We start from the raw sequence: 17822 nt of genomic DNA, 5'->3' as shown, positions 1-17822 counted from the left end.
CAAGTTAAAAACTTGCAATTTTGAAAATAATTTTCTTCACAATCCGGAGGAGGATCTCTTTTGAAACCCTACTGAGGCAGAGCCCTTAGACAGAGGAGCAACTCTTCTGTAATCTATTTTTATTCACAGTCAATGTAAGGTATATAATATTGAGTAGTCTCAGAGAGGCCGCGTAATACTCTGTGAAATAAAGAAGGGCGCATTCTTCATGTTTTTTTCTTCTGTGATGCTCAACTATAGTTAAAATTCTTTGCTGGTGAATTCTCTACAGCACAATATAGATTTTGTATCAAGAGATGAACATGAGCAGTCAAGCTCTGACTCTAAGTATTTCTAAGCCTGTTAAAAAATGGTTTCCATATTCAATCATGAAAAAAAAAAAAAAAAGAAGCATCGGCTCCGTACGCGCCACTCTTTCGTCTGTGGACGGGAAAAAAAAAACTGAACACGTTCAAAATGATGAGATCCTGACACATTAATATGGCATTGCTTGTCAGTACACCTATCTCAACCTTCAATCTGTTTCATATTGTTAGACTGATTTACTGAACACAAAATTTAAAAAAAAAATTTTCTCAAACCGAGGCAGACGTGTCTTCGCTGTCAGCGTGTTTTGGCATTAAAAGTGATAAAGGTTAAAAAAAGGAAAAGAAAAGTTAAAAATACTGGAGCCTTAAGGCACCATAATAGCAGAGAAGCCTGAAATCTAGGTAAAGTTTAAACTTTACTTCCACGGTGACGCTGTACCGTAAGTAGTGACTGCTTTGAAAGTTTTCAAAGTTACTGTGTGTGTTTTGATTTTGGCTCAGAGTTACCCCATCGAGTGAGGGGCTCTTGTCCTGTGTGAGTGCCAGCAGGTAGAGGGCAGAGCGGAGCACAGAGTGAGGCGGGACACAGCCCTGCTCCTGCACAGAGCGCAACAGCCACACAACATTGGAGAAGACTATCTGGTCAGGGAGGAGCCTGGATTACACACACACACACACACACACACACACACACACACACACACACACACACACACACACACACACACACACACAAACAAACACACACATATTAACGGCATTAATTGCAGTATTCAAAGTTCACATAAAGACAAAGTGCCCCCAGGGACACGCTGACGAAAGAAACTCGATATCTCTCAACACAAACGCACTAAAACATATGCAAAAGATCAACACACACATTCAGAGATCCTATCCCTGAGTATACAAACAACACGCACCCTCAGCCCTCCCACGCTATGTAAATCTCTGGCCACATCTCTCATAATCTTGATGAGACCGCGCAGTGGCAGGGAGAGGCTTTCATCGCCTTCCCAGGAGGTTAATGCATAGCCGAGGATTCGCAGAAAGAAAAATTAAACTTTCCAAGAAGCCGACACGCTGTTTTTCTCAGGTTATAAAAAATGCATTTGAGACCACCCTCGACGGGCCACGGCAGAAGAACAAGGAGAGAGCTGCAATGATGTGTGAAACCAGACGAATTTATATTCATACAAGTCTGATATATTCGATATAGCATGACTGCATTCATCATCTTGAGATTTTGGTTATGTAAACACAGTAATATAGCTCAAATGTTGCCTTTTCTGCTCTCAAAGTATGGACTACAGCATAGCTAAACAAGGCTTTGAGAGTGCGAGATGTTTGGTCATATCCACATGAACCAAAATTTTCCAAAACTACTTTAATTGCAAAAATGTACAATTCTTTCCAAATAGTCGGAGAAATGTAATATTCAATAAGGTCCATGTCAATATACGATAGAGACAAATGTTTACTCTTCACAAGTGCTTAGATACATAAGAAAAATGATGCTGATGCTAAAATATGCATCGGTTATTTTTATTTCCACAAAATAAATAAATAAAATAACAGCTTATATCACAAGGTTGCTGGGCACTTAAATTGAACAAACTGTTTGTGATGTTCAACACTGAAGTACATAATAATTTATCCCAAGAGTGCTTGTATATATCTAAATATATCCCTGCTGCTTGTGTGCGTTATTACCTGTCTCCTTGCTGCAGGGCGAGGTACAGCATTATCACCAGGCAGTATTTCGGAGCCTGTGGTCCTTGATATTCACACAGCACAGAGGGCCACTCTGACAGGCGATAACACAAAGAGGGAAGGTTGTGCAGCAGTAGATTTTCAACCTCCTTCAGATCTGAGGGACAAGCAAGGTGATGAAACAGAAAGGAGAAATGCAATCAATGCTAGAAATGGGAAGAGGAGAAGGTTTGCGATAGAGAGCGAGAAAGCAACAAGAGAAGGTGGAGAGAATGAGAGGAAATGAATGAAGGTGAGAGGTGGTGAAAATAAAACAGAACACAGCAGAAGAGGCCCTGAGGCCAATTTTCCAAACAGGTATTACTCACTAATTTTTTTATTATTATTTTTAAACAACTGAAGGCATGCCAAAGCTGATGTTTATGAAAAAACACTCTTTTACAGGCAAAAACGAGTGAGGCTTGACTGATATCCAAACAAATCCAACTACAACGCCAAAATTCATCATTAAGCAAACATGGAAAAGCTTTAATTAATGTCTTATAATATTATCTGAAAAAACACATTCTGTTGCATAATGTAGAAAAATTAGGATGGATTAAAAAGCCGATAGAATGATGGGTGTGAAATGAAAGGGAGCATAAGAGGGAACATGAAAACGTAAAACATGAAAAAAGGAGTCAGATGAAGATGAAAGACAGAAGGGCTCAAGCAGGAAAGCAGTGTTAGAGAAAGGAGAAGAACGGCACAGGCAAGGCACAGACCCTGATCCATGACTACACAGTGGATATACAGTAAAGCTCCAACAGCATCTGCGGGAAGTGCAACAAAGAAAATAAAGAATGAAATGAGGAAAAAAAAAACAAAAAGCACAGGAAAGGCAGAGAGAGAGAGAGAGAGAGGGTGGCAACAGTGAGCTCTATGGTCTGGAGGGTAACTGTAAGTAAGAAAATATACTGTTTACAAAACAGAGGAAAGTAAGAAGGGCTCCAGTTACCAATGCAGCCATCACCTCCAGGGAAAGAGTCAAAGAGTGAGGAGTGAAGAAGAATAGGGGGTTGTACTGAGTTTAAGAGGGAGGACTGGGACAGAGAGAAATACAGCAAAGGGTAGACAGATGAAGAAGATGAGAAAGGGGACAACAGATGGGAAAGAAAAAAGAAATAGACCCACACAGCAGGCAGCAGTGACACACTGCCTCCTGTTCAGGTCCTAAAGAACAGAAAAGTAATCCGAGACGAGAGGAAACATTAAAAACATTCACATGAGATTAGCAGATATCTTAAAAGCACAATCCCGATGACACGCTGTGATGTATCACAGGAGTAATCAGTAATATAAAATCTTAAAAGCACTAATGAGACTGTACACAAAGCAGGACATGACAGACAGGGAAAAAAATCTGCTAAAAACCTGAAAAACAGGAGTTTTTGAACAAGAAAAACATACACTGTAAAATGTGATAGGAAAATTTCAAGATGAGAGGGAAGAAAAATGAGGGAAAGCAAGAGGCTGAAAATGAAATGGAACCTGATAAGGATGATAAAAGGGAGGAAGATGGTGACAGGCAGGAAAAGAAACAAACAGGACTCTCGCTCTGCCAAACTCATTATTCACCATCACACACACACACACACACACACACACACACACACGCGCTTACTTACTCGTACAACTCTTACATCTCATTACCTCAAAGAAATATTTTACTCCACTCTGGTGTCAGTGTCACACAGACACATCTGCGGGGGACAGCTGCAGTTACCAATGAGCTGCTTTCCTTTGCTCTTTATTTTAGTGGATGCTGCAGTGATGTGAAATAAGGAAGTGTATGGAGTTTGTGCATTTGCTTCCGTGTAATGGAATTAAAAGCAACCAGCACTTGGAACTGGAAATGTTACCTGTGCGGACCTATGTGTCATAAAGCGCGCTGACATTTAAAAGCCTTGGCCTGAGCTCTCTCACATAGGAAATACAATTCAAAGCCAGTTAACACAATCACCGTGTTTATAGTCCGCACACCTGGTTCCCTTCCTTTCATCCTTAACAGAAACCGGAGCTCTTGTTAGTCAACGTGCAAACACTTTCTTTGTTTTTTTCTTAAGCTTGCCTGTTGACTGTCAGACCCTCCTTAAGAACAGAGTTAACTTAACTCAAAAGAACAGGTGAGTCAGATGGAAATGAGACTCTCGCTCGAGTTTTTGATGTTTAAAGTCAACATAAAGACGAAAGAGAGAGAGCGTGAGCCTGAGTGGGCGAGGAAGCAGGCATGTGACAAAGAAAAACTAAAGCAAAACTGCAAAAGAACCTTATTTACTTTTAAAATCCAGCATCATTTTGTCAGTTCATGGCAGCGGTTCTGGGTAAAAAAAATGTATAATGAAGGATTTGATGAAGAAGCACCTGCTGAATGTAATATGAAGTCAGTTTGATTTAGTTTGCCGAGTATGAACTATACCTACATGTATCACGTTAATACAGACAGGCGGTAAATATTTGATTAAGCTGTGAATGGGGAAAAAACAGTTGAAAACCTCAGCTACAGCTAAGACGTGCTTTGGTGACACACTGACCTAGCCTATTCGGATAAACTGCAATGACAGTTCAATATTTCTCAGAAAACTGGCAGCATGACATCACTGCTCAGAGGCTGAGAGCAACAACAGGGTTTTTACCCTGACTGCATGTCTCCGTGTGTGGTGCAAACGTGCATGTATTTGCATACCGTGCTGGTGGGAGCCAGAAGGAAGGTCTGACTGGGAGAGAAGACACATACTGAGTTTTTGTAGAAAACCACAGCAAGATGCATTCAGATTTGGGTTCCTGAAAGAGGGAAAAGGCGCTTGAACACACACAAACAAACACACCGAAGGAAAAAAAGATTTTAAAAAAAGAGAGAATGAGGGCACCAGAGACAAACAGTGAACAATTACCGCTCAATGCGCGGTCAATACAGCTAAGAGCTAACTGTAAAACCGAGGACAGGATGTGCTTTGACAAACTTCTCTCAAAGATGAAATGCACAGTGTTTAGTTTCATTACAGCTCAGAGCACGGGGGGTGGGCTTAAGCCTATCAAGTAAACCACATATATGACCACACTAGTATATGAACACAAAAAAAGGCACACTCTAACACGAAGACCCACAAAAGCGCATATTCTTACATGTGAAAAACAAAGCACACACAATGCAAAAGCACACTGTGGACTTTGAAGTAGTAGATCCATCGCTTAGAGACAGACACACTGCTGAGAAGACTGGCTTATTGGAAAAAAAGTAGAGTGACTCAAAAATGACAGATGCCTCGGTCGGTGTTATCTGCCTCATTGCTAAATGTGCTTCGACAGAGAATGATAATAGCAGCTCGGCTCACAGAGCCACCGCGGCTGGATACACACAGTGTAGAGAAACACGCGTGCGCCGCTGCAGTTTTAATTGTCGTGTGTGTCTCTGTGTGTGTGTGTCCTCAGGTTATCCTCTTACAATGTACCTGTTTCCTGCACAGAGGAGGCCTTTGTGTTCCACAGCCAGTCTGTAGAAACCAGAGGACGCTGGAGGGAAGAAGAGGTGAAGAGCAGAATAAATAAACTACTACACAGTGAGAAATGAGGAAGAAGATGAGGATGATAGCAAAAACACCATTTATATAATGCAAACACTGAGGTACATCAAAGCCACTAACAAAAAATGTGACAGTTAGTGTAAACACACACAAAAAAAACCATTCAGCCTAATTCTAAGGAAAACACCGACCCAAAGCTCAGTGTGGTAATGACGAGTTTAGCAATGAATTTAAATGACGAGAAAGAGGAAGAGCAAGAGTAATAGAAGCTCTTTTTTATTTCTAGGCTGTCAAAATTTTCTTCATCTCATCTCATGTGTCACATTTAAAGTCATGTCACCTTACTGCCATGTCCACCCTATCAGAGTAGTAGTATAGCTGATTAGGATCAAGTAGGTGAGACTTACCAGTTGTTGTTGGTAATACATCTCAGATTCTACAGGCCTCTGTTACCATCTTAAATGTTACAGTTTATTACAGAACAATTAGAAAAAGACTGAACAAGTATGACTTGTTTGGAAAGGTTTTGCAAACGTTGATCTGAACAAAGAACAAGACTTCAGCTACAATGACAACACCTCATACCAACACTATCAAGCACAGTTTAAGGGTGATCATTTGGGTTTGTTTGTAATCATGGGACCATTGAGTCGACCATCAGCTTCTCTGTATACCAAATTAGTCTAGATTCAAAATCTGAAGTTCTCTGTCTGTCGGGCTGACATCTAAAGTTTGGCCAAAAGTGAGTCACACAACAGGACAATGATCCCACGCACAGCAGAGTCTGCAGCATGTCAAATCCAGACCTCAATCAGAGTGAAATCCTGCAGTTGGAAGGGAGCTGCGCATAAACAAATGCCCACAAACCTGCATGAACTGAAGCAATGGTCTAAAGAAGAGTGAACCACACTGATGCGAGACACTGATAACGTCACAGAAAAACATTTCTTCAAGATATTGCTGCAAAATGTGGTTCTACAAGCTTCTGAATCACAGGGTGGTTTTTCACAGGACTGCAGGGAGTCCTGACAAAAAAAGGTTTCTTTTAGGTGTAATGTGTGACTGACAGGTTATAACTTGTCATTTTCCAACATGCAGGATTACTGTTTTAAAGCGACATTTTTTCCCCACTCGCACACAATTTTCTCTCAGCCCTGCCTCAGTAGTTTTCAGTGCCTAAATGTAACTAGTGACAGTGAGTAAAAATGAAGGGAATCAGTGAATTAAAAAAGCAAAACAAAGTGAAAAACACATTCAGCTTTCTAACACAGATGCTGCAGGTCTCACACTAGCGAGCCACGGAGACCTCATGTTTAGACACAAGCTGGCTCTAAAAAAATGCATTTTATGAAACACCGGGATGAAAAAGTGCTGGTAAAACACAGGTGCCATCAGTTCATGATGCCCAAACCTTTGCATTTTTTTTATCTTAAATTAGTTTCCAAGCAACACAAAATAACTTTTAAATTTAATTTAATGAATCACTGAAGACTTATGACAAATTTGCCTTCAGTAAAGGAAAAAAAGGCTATACTGTAAAGCTGTATTTAATATCTTGACCGTTGCAGTGCTTCAGTGAGAGAAAGCACCTCAGACTTATTAGAGAGATGTTTTAATCCCATAAGGGAACTAAATTGCTTTCTTCTTTGTCCATTTGGACCTATGCCACATCTGCAGGAAACTGCTCTGCTTTGATAAGCGCTTCCAGGACAAATACCGAGCTTAGGTTTGTTTATAATGTCACCACATCGGCTTGTCTGGACGCCAGAGGCAACAAGTTCTCTGTCAATTACTGAGTCTCATCGTGCTGACAGCCAATTTTTAAGAGCCTGCATAGTTTTCCCACTACAGCGATATCAAATTTAATTAAGGCATTTAGCCTCACTTTTGATAAATGTAGAATAAAATGTTGATATTACTGTTTCTGGCATCAAACAGTGCAAAAGCCCGATTTTCATTTTGTAAACGTTATCTAACCATATCAAAGGTTCAGTGGCTCGGCGGTGTACACAATATGTTGGTGGTGATGAAATAAAATGAGCTTAATTTCTTTTTATATGATTAGCTGGGAATAAAGCTTTGTGATGAAACTGCTTCTGTTTATTTCATTTAGTAAAACAATTTAAGACTTTAAACAACATTTAAGCAAAGCGTTTAATTGGCCAAGTTGGATTAAACGAACAGGCTTGTTTGGAAATATATTTAGTTTGTATTTTGTATTCCTGTGAAGATCAGACACACGGAGACCTCGAGACTCGTGGTGATGTGGGCTGGCTGTATGTTTCTAGCAATACCACCCGTGATATCTGCAGAGCCAACGATAACAAGACTCAAAGGAGCGGCTAATTTAGAAACATGAGCTGTGAGGGCTCTACAAGCCCTTTCAGCTACTGATATCATGAATCTCACTACACTGTAAATGAGTTCTATCAGCCTCCAGACAAACAAATGTGGTATTTACATTGTGGTGTAGTTAGTGCTGCCATGGTGTGAAAATTAAGTGTGCTTTCCCATTGCACTGTAAAGCCATAAACTGTATGTAAAAGATGGCAGTAGCCTCCGTAACGCCAGCCATTTTTGAAGCATCAAGCTGACGGTGATTTTTTGGAAATGATGTGGTAAGCAAAGGCTAAATCTTCTTCGTCGTACTTTTTGACTCTAATGCTGACCATTATCCGCACAAAATGAACACCACTATGTATTAAAAACACTTTCCAACTAGAGCAGTCACCTCCTGCTGGTGATTAGAAAGAATGCAGGCATATCCAATATTCGCACTGGTCTCCCTTTTCAGATGTGGAAGCTTTTATATACACAGCAAGGTGAAGACATTCACATGAACTGCTCCACTGAACTTTGTGGTAAACTATTGCAGTTCCTGTTCACTTGTGTGTCAATCAAAAATCGTTTGTTTTATTGTCAAAATGTTTTGTTTACATTATCTGTTAACGTCTGTAAATTCACTTTGGCCAGGATCGAAGTGTTCATAAATCAACTGATTATCGTATTACCGGTATAATAAAGCTAAAATCTAAATGTGCAGGAAACCTGAAGTGAAAGTGATTCACCCTTTTCTGTGAACATTAAAAAAAACCACAAATCTAATATAAATTATATTATTGGCTATACTAGGAAATTTTCATTAAAGGAGCATTCTTTATAATCTTTATAATCCAGGAAAGTAGCTTTATAATTTAGAACAAGTCTTTTGGTGATCTTACAGTAGCATACATAGTAAAATATTTTATTGTGTCTGTGTCAATAACAATGTATTTTTTAAATATACCAAAGTAACTTACATTTCTCTGCTAACATCTTTATAATTTGTGAATAATCTGTCCTATATACCATTTGTTATCTATACAATAAACCATTACAAGAACAACAGTTTAGGAATAATTCTTATAGATGCTGCAACACACAACCTTGCAGCCTAGACAACATGCAGTCATCTGTTGTTTCAGACAAACTGACACATTTGACACTAGACTACTTTGATATACACAAGAGTTCATTTTTGACTCAGTGTCTGCAATGTGCTGAGGTCCTGTGGCTGCAAAACAAACCCAAATCATCACCCCTCCACCACCGTGCTTCACATTAAGTGTGAGGTGTTCGTGCTGATGTTATTTTGGTTTTTTTGTAGAGCCTGGGATGTGGCTCTTGGTTTCATTTGCAAGCTCTTGAGCGTTGCACAGTTTGACCTCGGGCGAAATTGCTCAGATATCCACTGCCGGAAAGATTGTGCCATTCATACTTGAATGTTCCAGACCAGCAAACTGGCAAAAGCTCTGCTTTTATATAGATACTTGGACTTGCTGTTGATCAGTTAATAAAGCTCAGTTGATTAGCATCAGCTGGTTGCTGCTTATAATTCAAATGGAAGCAGCTATGAGTGCACTTAGTATTTCAAAGTACTGCATAGACTCCTGTGAAAACATTCTTATTCAAGGCTAAGATTTACCACAGACAAAAAAAGAATGATACCGTACATCATTCTATCATATCATTTCTTATCATGAAACACCTACTGCTGTTTTGAGTTTATTCAGAACTCACCGAGCTTATTTGCAAAGGCAGGCATGAGAGATGGAAGCAGGGTGAACTGGGAAGATAGGATAGAGTAGAAGTTCTGCAGTATGGGGGCACTGGGTGCACGCTCACACATCCTCTACACACATAGAAATTTACAGACAAAAACAAACCACAAACTGTAAACAATTTTTTCCCGTGTGATTGATTTTTTTAGCCTGAAGAGACCCAACGAAATATAACATAAAAACAATTACCAACACTACAGCAGAGGCACTGATCAATAGGCACGCATGTCCATGTGTACGCAAAGCTAATGTAGACAGAGGCTGTGTGGCTGTGCTTATTAATATAGTCATTTAGAGGAGCCGCCAGACGGTGCATTATAATCAGCATGACCTATTTCTCAGAAAACAGCAGCCGGCAATTGATCATTTCCTCAAGTGTTTGGTTACGACTATGAAAGAGAGACACAGGGTTAAGATGAGAAGATGATTAATGTAAATCTGGGTGTACGTGTGTGTGTGATGGTTTTCAGCTCTCACTATAACAGTGGGTATCCAGACAGCGTCACAGCAGCGGAGCAGGCATTGACACAGAGACTCTAGAGAGTCCTGAGCACCGCTGTGCTTGTATGGAGCTGTAAATGTGTTCTCCTTCAAAACAGGGTCTGATGCACACTCCTCAGCCAGCCTTGAACAGATATCAAACACACACAATAACCCGCCTATAAAAAAATACACAGAGATAGATGCAAAAAATATATCTGTAAACACTCATACCAAGGATTTCATTAAGCTCTTCCATCTGCAGTTTAACAGAAAAGATGTAATTCAGTTACTTCTACGATAGTTATTGATTCAGTCCTATTTTCATCTTCTTCATTTTCACCTTTTTTCATCCATATGAGAAAATCTGACAGACATACTGTAAGAAACTCATAAAACTTTGTAAATGCGTTTATTCAGTGATGCCACTGACTTAACAACGTTCTGACCTGCAGGCAGACTGAAAACAGACCAGGGCCTGGAGCAGAAATCTTTCAGACCTCAAAGCCTGGCTGCTGGGATCTGACCTCTTCATTCTCCCCTGAAAATTAACAGAGCGAGATGTTAAAAAGGGAGTGCAGAAAAGAGAGAAGAAATGATGCAAAAGTCAGGAAATCACATCAAACAGAAAACCATCATCCTTTACAAGTACTATCTAAAATAATGGAACCTCTTCATAAAAACAGACTGAAAGAGACCCCTCTGTTATACAAGAATCACCCACTCACGTGTATATCTCTGGTTGTTACTTTAATGTTTCAGCTTGAATATAAGTGCATGCAAACTTGTTGATAGTCACATTAAATACCATTGTTGCAACACTGTTCATTTTTAGCCAGGAATCAGGACTCTTTAAAAAACAGCGGTGACAGACAAAAAAAACGGCATCAAAGAGAGCTCTGTGTCAGTGTAACTTTTGAAAGCACTGATAACCACAGTGGGTGGTGGGGTGGTGGTGACCACTCACTGTAAAACCTGGCACAGATTGACAGACGAGACAGATCTCGTATTTTTCCATTTGCAGATAAAACAAAATCTCACAGAGCTTCGCAGATGAGCGGGGGAGGGCAGCGTTAGGTTGACAAATCTGTTGGTGATGGCCTCTATCAACTTGATTATTGCCTCGTACTGGACTGGTCTGGACTGGTGGTCGAGTCTGAAGAATTCAAACACAAAAGTAAACACTTGATATTATCGGGGGTGGAGTAGGTGGATGGTGCAGGGAAGAACAAGCAAGCGTTGCAGAAGGGCATTGGTGTGGATATCAAGTAGTTCTGTATGTACACCCATGTGTGACCTACACAGAAGTTAAAACAGCTCAAACGATCAATTAAGTGTGTAAGTATGTTTTTACTTTTTTGTGTCATGCTGTGTTGTTGTACATGTCTGCTACTAATGTGTTTACTGTGTGCATAAAGGTCTTAGGCAATGTATCTGTCTGTTTTGTCACTTTATCACTAATAGGTCAGAAAAAATTATACAGAGAATTTGCTTTAAAAGACTCTAAAAGGTTGCCTGTTTCCTCAGGATATAGTTGCACAACTGCCCTTTGGCAAGAAGTAACTCTTTTACATATTTGCAGCATACATGTTTGTGTATACCTGAACAAAGCAGAAGTAACGCTGGCTGCCTGTGTGGCTACCAGCAGGCAGGAAGAGGAGACTCCACCAACCAGGACCTCTGAAACTGCCACAAACCCTGCGCCACTGGGGAACAGACGCACACTTGCAGGTTGTCTGCACATGCACACAAACAGACATGTAAAGCATTACCAGGAAACCTAATAGGGTTTTGCTTGTTGAAGCAAAGAATGAAAAAGGAAGACATTTAAAAATGACACATCACAGTGGATCTGAAAGCTGCAGAGAACTGTGCTAAAAGAAATCAGGAATTTTTCACTGATAGGAAATTTTTGACATGAGAGTCAATAAGAAACCATGAAAAAGCTGACCGTCTACTTTTTCTTTTTGCCTGACCTTATCTATAATTCTTTGTCCTGCTGTGCCAATAGCAGCAGTGACTGTTTGCTGAGTCCCTGCCTCCCTCACTCACACACACACAAACTCTCCTTAAGGGCAGGCACACACAATAAACAAATAGTGCTGACCTATCGGCCTTAGAAAGATCACCAGAGTACATCTCCAAGCTGCAGCATCACAGCTGTGCACTGGCTCACTGTTGCCGCAACATTAGTTACACAGAACATCCTAAATAACACATGCATGCACACTGAAGTGTACACAAACACACAAATTGTCGTGCCACCCCTGCGTCATTTAAGCGAGGTAGCTGCGTGCAGGAGGCAGCACACTCACTTACACTTAGCAGTGAATGCACCGAGACAGCAGGCACTATATTCAAATCTAATTAAACTTCCTAACTGTGCTATTAGTTACATTATGTGCACAATGGCACAATCTGTAATCAAACTAACTTTGTATTGGGGGGCTAGAGGGTTGAAAGCAGACTTGTACCTCAGCTAGTTGCTGTCTTGAAAAGTTCAAGCCTGCAGAGCATGTGTGATAATGGTTCTTGTTAGAGCACTGTATTGATTTTTATTCGCTGTGGATGATCCAACCCAAACCCCGACCTTAATAATAACTGAGTCATGTCGGGTGATTCTATATAAAAATATAGCTTTTATAGCTTTACCATTACAATTCAATGCTTTACTCAAAGCCTTACACGTAACATTAACCTAAACCTAGTCTAAAAAAAACCTCCTCAACCTCCTAAAATGTTGGGTCTCAAACTCAAACTGTTTTTCATAAAGACAGATATACAAGTATACACCCAGACAACACACACAGACACACAGGTGCACACACACACTTTAGCTTGTTCAGCACTTTAAGAGCACCGGCCCTGCTACTTTTTACACTTCTACTCAGCGTAAAGGACAAATTTCCCCCTAAGATTATAAAATCTCTTATCCTCTGTATCTCTGCCATGTCACAGGGGAAACGTTCCATTAAAATTATGTCAACCTTGCAGAAACAAGACTCCTGTTTTTACTGGCTTGAGATATATTTTCATCTCCGAGACAGCAGACAGTTAATTCACATCTAATTAAAGTTTCCAGTCCACCGTATTTAACATGTTTTACAGGAGGTAGCGTCTCCTTGTCGGAGCAGATGGAGCTGCGCGCGATGTTCAGTAAACGAGCAAATGTGTGGTGGAGTAAAATCTTCAGCATAATTGGCTGTGGGGTTTTGGTGAAATGACATACACTATGTAAACTTTACAACCACAACTTACCGCAAACAGACAGATGTGCTGATGGTTTAATAATAATGGAATAACCTTTAAAAACGTTACAAAATACACGCATATCTAGCCACAAGGAACATTTTACAAACGTATATAAGTATTGGGTATTGAATCAGTGGTTTAACAAACATTTGAACACTATATTGCCAAAAGTATTTGCTCGTCTTCCTTCACAAACATGTGATGCAGTCCTATCATTTGCAGCTATAACAGCTTCAACTCTTCTAGGAAGTCTTTTCAACATTTATGGAAATTTTTGATTATTCTTTCAGAATTGCATTTGTGAGATTAAACAATGATGTTGGACGAGAAGCCCTGGCTCAGCTCTACTTAATCACAAAGGTGTTACATCAGGTTGAGATCAAAACTCTGTGCATGACAGTCAAGTACTTCCACACTAAACACGCTCATGTCTTTGCAGACCTTGCTTTTTACACTGGTGCACAGTCATGTTGGAACAGGAAGGGGCCATCCCCAAACTGCTCCCACAAAGTTGGGAGTATGAGGCTGTCCAAAATGTCCTGGTATGTTGAAGCATTAAGAGTTCCTTTTAATGGTACTAAGGCACCGAGCCAAACTCCTGAAAAACAACCCCACACCATAATTCCCCCTCCACCAAACTTTACACTTGGCACAATGCAGTCATATAAGTACCGTTCTCCTAACAAACCTGGTCTTGTCCATCGGATTACCAAATGGAGAAGTGCACTTCATCACTCCTTAGAACACATCTCCAGTGCTCTAGAGTCCAGTGCGTGCTTTATACCACTGCATCTGACCTTAAGCATTGCGCTGCTCAGCCATGGAAAGCCGTTCTATGAAGCTCTCTCTGCGCTGTTCTTGAGCTAATCTGAAGGCCAAGGCAAGTTAGGAGGTCTCCTGCAAATGACCTGACCCCACTCTGTGATTTTAAATGTCCTATCACTATCATCAGTGCGTTGGTGGTTCTTTGTGTCCGGGGATGGGACACAAAAAAGTCCTATCACTTCCGAGCTGTGCTGCTGTCAATCCCAATTGCTTCCCCCTTGTTATAATACCACTAACAGCTGACTGTGGATTACTTAGTAACAAGGAAGTTTCACGACTGGGCTATCATGATTTTGATTTTATACACATGAAAGTGATTGGAACACCTGAATTCAATGATTTGGATGGATGAGTGAATACTTTTGGCAATATAGTATATTAATATCATTTGGCTAATCACCAGCGTATTTTCTGAGGGAGCCATATTGTAAACTGTATAATAACATTTTAAATATTAATCTATTTACTTTGGGATCCCAGTGATTATCATTTCTTCTTCTTCAGTTGCTCCCTTATTTGCCAGGGGTTGTCGTAGCAGATGGATCTGCATATTTGATTTGCCACAGATTTGTCATGCCAATGCCCCATTTGAGGCATGCCTCCCAGAGATTTGTTTGCCCTCCTGGTGACCTTTTTGTTTTGTTTTGTTAGCCAAATGTGTTAACTACTACACTATGGAGCTAGTCAATAAATAGAGTAACTGAAGAAAATAAATATCCATCTCACCTCTCCAGTATTTCTCTAAGGAGCAGCAACCCTTGTTTTGGCACTTCCAGGTTGGTCAGCTGCAAAGACTCCTTCAGACTGCGCACCAAGGACTCCATACCTAGCTTGCAACACAAACATGCTCACTGCTTCAAAGAAATACTCGAACTCTCAAATGAGCAGACACAAAAACAACAACAAAAAAACACTCTCTAACCTTGCTCGGTGCCAAAGTTCTTAAGAGTTGTTGAGAGACTACAGCCTACAGCAAGTTCGCATATTAAAATGAGTGACATACTCATAAATGTATCACAAAGGATGCACACACAACAGCACTCGCAGCCTTGCATGTTAAACAAACAGAGACAGCGGTACATCTTTCTAATTTACTGCTACACGGAGTCTGCTGCTGTGTTCATACTGACCTAGAGCAAGAACCTAACAGCAACAAGGAGTGGTTAGAGCAGATATCCTGTGTACTGGTAAATTAAGTCTGCATAGCAAGTGTTTCTCAAACTATTTCTCTGGGGTGGTGCTGAAGTGCTGCAATTACTGTGGGGCCTCACATGCATAATCCATTGTAATGGCTCACATCAAAGGCATACAAACACACACACACAGAGTGACACATACACATGCATGTGTCTGAACAATGCTAAGAAATGCAATATTGTGACATTTTTTCCCCAATCAGCAATTACTGCTCGCTTCTGTAACCATTTTCCTAATATTTGGCCATTTTGCCTGATTCTTGTTATATTACAAAAGCACCAGCTGTCTAGATGAAATAACCCAGAATAGAGTAGCAAATTCTATTGGTCTAAATTCAATTTTAATGCGACTGGGAGCAGATGGAGCAGATGCAGATGTCGAGAAACTTCCACTTTGGAGGGTTTATTAAAATTTCCAGTCGCTGTCAGAAAAATTACAGAGTGCAGCGTCATTCCATCTAAGCTGTCAAGGACCTGTCTTTCCATCAATTATCCAGCAGCAGCTATTTTCAGATACGTTAACCGATATACAACGAAACCCAGGGCTGAAGACAAAAAGCAGAGATGGCATCGTCGTAATTCACTCAGGAATGGTTTCTGATCTGCTGTTTCGGCTCTCTCGCCCATAGATTTAAAAGATGGATGTCGAGACAGATGCACAAAAGTGAAGCCAAAACATTTGAGAAACAAACGCTTCCATCTTACCTTGTTTATGCCATTCGCAACCGGAGCCTCTGCAGTAGTGACATATTTTGTCTTTGCATTCACACAGAGAGATACAGTGGTCGTGCTCCTACAGCCTGTGTTCTCACCGTAAACAGAGTGACACTGGGAGAAAAAGAGGGGCTCCTCAGTTAGTAGCAGCAAGCAGCTGTAGGCAGACCACAGCAGCACCTCGTTGCTACTACAGGCCAGACGGTCAAACAGAAACTCTTTAAAAACAGTGACAAAAAGACAATTTTAAAACTTTGTTTTGTTCTTTTAAACAAAGTTGAAAGAAAAAGAGAGGACAGGGAAGAATTACTACAACACTCTTCTGAAAGTAGGGCAATGTTTTCTTGCACATTAAAGAGGACCTGTTATGCTAATTCCCAGCTCCATATTTTTATTCTTGGACCCTACTAGAGAAGCTTCACATGATTTAAAGTTCAAAATAATATTTATTTAGATTATTTCTTTTTGTAGCCCATTAGCACATCTTCTGTCTGAAACACGTTGGTTTTACTTCCCTCTTTCTTCTGATTGGCTCGCCCTTGAACAATAAAAGGTCTGAGCAGCAGGCGGGTGGAGCTGCTGACATTATACAGATGGATCGTTGTAACAGTACATATGGAGGTATGTAACTAGGAAAAATATAACAGGGCCATGTGAAACAGTACGGCAAAAATTATGACAATGTTAGCCAAAGCCTCATCAAAAGTAATGACAATAATAATCGCAGGCAAACAGCATAAGAAATACAAAGTGGCAGATAACATAATAACAGGAGTCTGGACAAAGAGAAGGATCCAAAGGGAACACAGAGGAAATCATTAATAGAACAATTCAAAGAAGGCATTAACTCATCGCAGCGACTGTGTTTGTGTGCCTGTGTGTGCGTGTTACCAGGTACGTCAGCGTTGATGAAGGGAGCACTGTACTGACTGGGGGAATGAACCAGAACAGATGCAATACACTTTGCACTGGTCACCTGCAAGTTCTCATCGCCACTCAGAAGCAACTGAAAGACACAATTTAGGTTGTTTTTTTTTCCAATCCTTGACTTAAATAAAGATGCGTGTTAATCAAACAGTGTGCAAGACTTCCATAGTACTACAGTGTTTACACTATAAATGTTTCTTCGATTCTAACGGCTCATGATAGACTGAAGCAACAACTGGCTCCCATCTTCCATGCACTGTGTGGCATTGCAGTTTAGTGTGTTAGTTACCTCTGCCAAGAAGGTTAATCTTGGCAGCATTTGTGTGTGTGTGTGTGTGTGCATGTTTATTCTCTGAGTCTGTAAAGCTCAAAAAGTTTTGAATGAATTCTATTAAAAGTTTCTAGGGGTGTCGAGTGGGGTCATGTTAACAATCCATTCAAATTTGGCTTACATCCACCCAGGTTTTCAAGGTAAACTTAATGATTTATTGGCCGCAAACTGACAAACAGCCTTAAAACCTTATCAACATACAGAAAACACCATTTAAAGTTTTAAAGTATCGTGTCACATTTAACCTTTGACCTCTCCTTCAAGGCCAAGAGACTGATCTGAAGTTCAAAGAGATAATAATGCTATACAGATTTATTGATGTTTCTTGGTGCCATTGTCGATATACAGGGAAGTATATTTTGGTATTCTAAATATTACGTTTGTTTGACCTCTGACCTCATCTTTAAGGTCAAACT

The 17822-nt window shown here is 40.3% G+C and overlaps 1 protein-coding gene across 4 annotated transcripts in view; it reads right to left on the bottom strand.

The window, feature by feature from the left end:
* Positions 1–17822, bottom strand: part of mei1 (meiotic double-stranded break formation protein 1) — a 75110-nt gene that overhangs the window by 28099 nt on the left and 29189 nt on the right. For all 4 annotated transcript variants that reach the window (XM_026165681.1, XM_026165683.1, XM_026165684.1 and 1 more), the window contains exons 9-20: positions 17040–17154; positions 16247–16366; positions 14965–15064; positions 11763–11897; positions 11203–11317; positions 10611–10702; positions 10159–10306; positions 9641–9752; positions 5510–5570; positions 4744–4841; positions 2019–2175; positions 816–963 (exon numbers count right to left, since the gene is read on the bottom strand). In XM_026165681.1, the coding sequence (XP_026021466.1) occupies positions 816–963; positions 2019–2175; positions 4744–4841; positions 5510–5570; positions 9641–9752; positions 10159–10306; positions 10611–10702; positions 11203–11317; positions 11763–11897; positions 14965–15064; positions 16247–16366; positions 17040–17154 (1401 nt within the window). The remainder of the gene's footprint in view (positions 1–815; positions 964–2018; positions 2176–4743; positions 4842–5509; positions 5571–9640; positions 9753–10158; positions 10307–10610; positions 10703–11202; positions 11318–11762; positions 11898–14964; positions 15065–16246; positions 16367–17039; positions 17155–17822) is intronic.

Source organism: Astatotilapia calliptera, chromosome 4 (assembly GCF_900246225.1).
Source record: "Astatotilapia calliptera chromosome 4, fAstCal1.2, whole genome shotgun sequence".
NCBI lineage: Eukaryota > Metazoa > Chordata > Actinopteri > Cichliformes > Cichlidae > Astatotilapia > Astatotilapia calliptera.
This window is presented reverse-complemented; position numbering and strand designations above follow the sequence as displayed.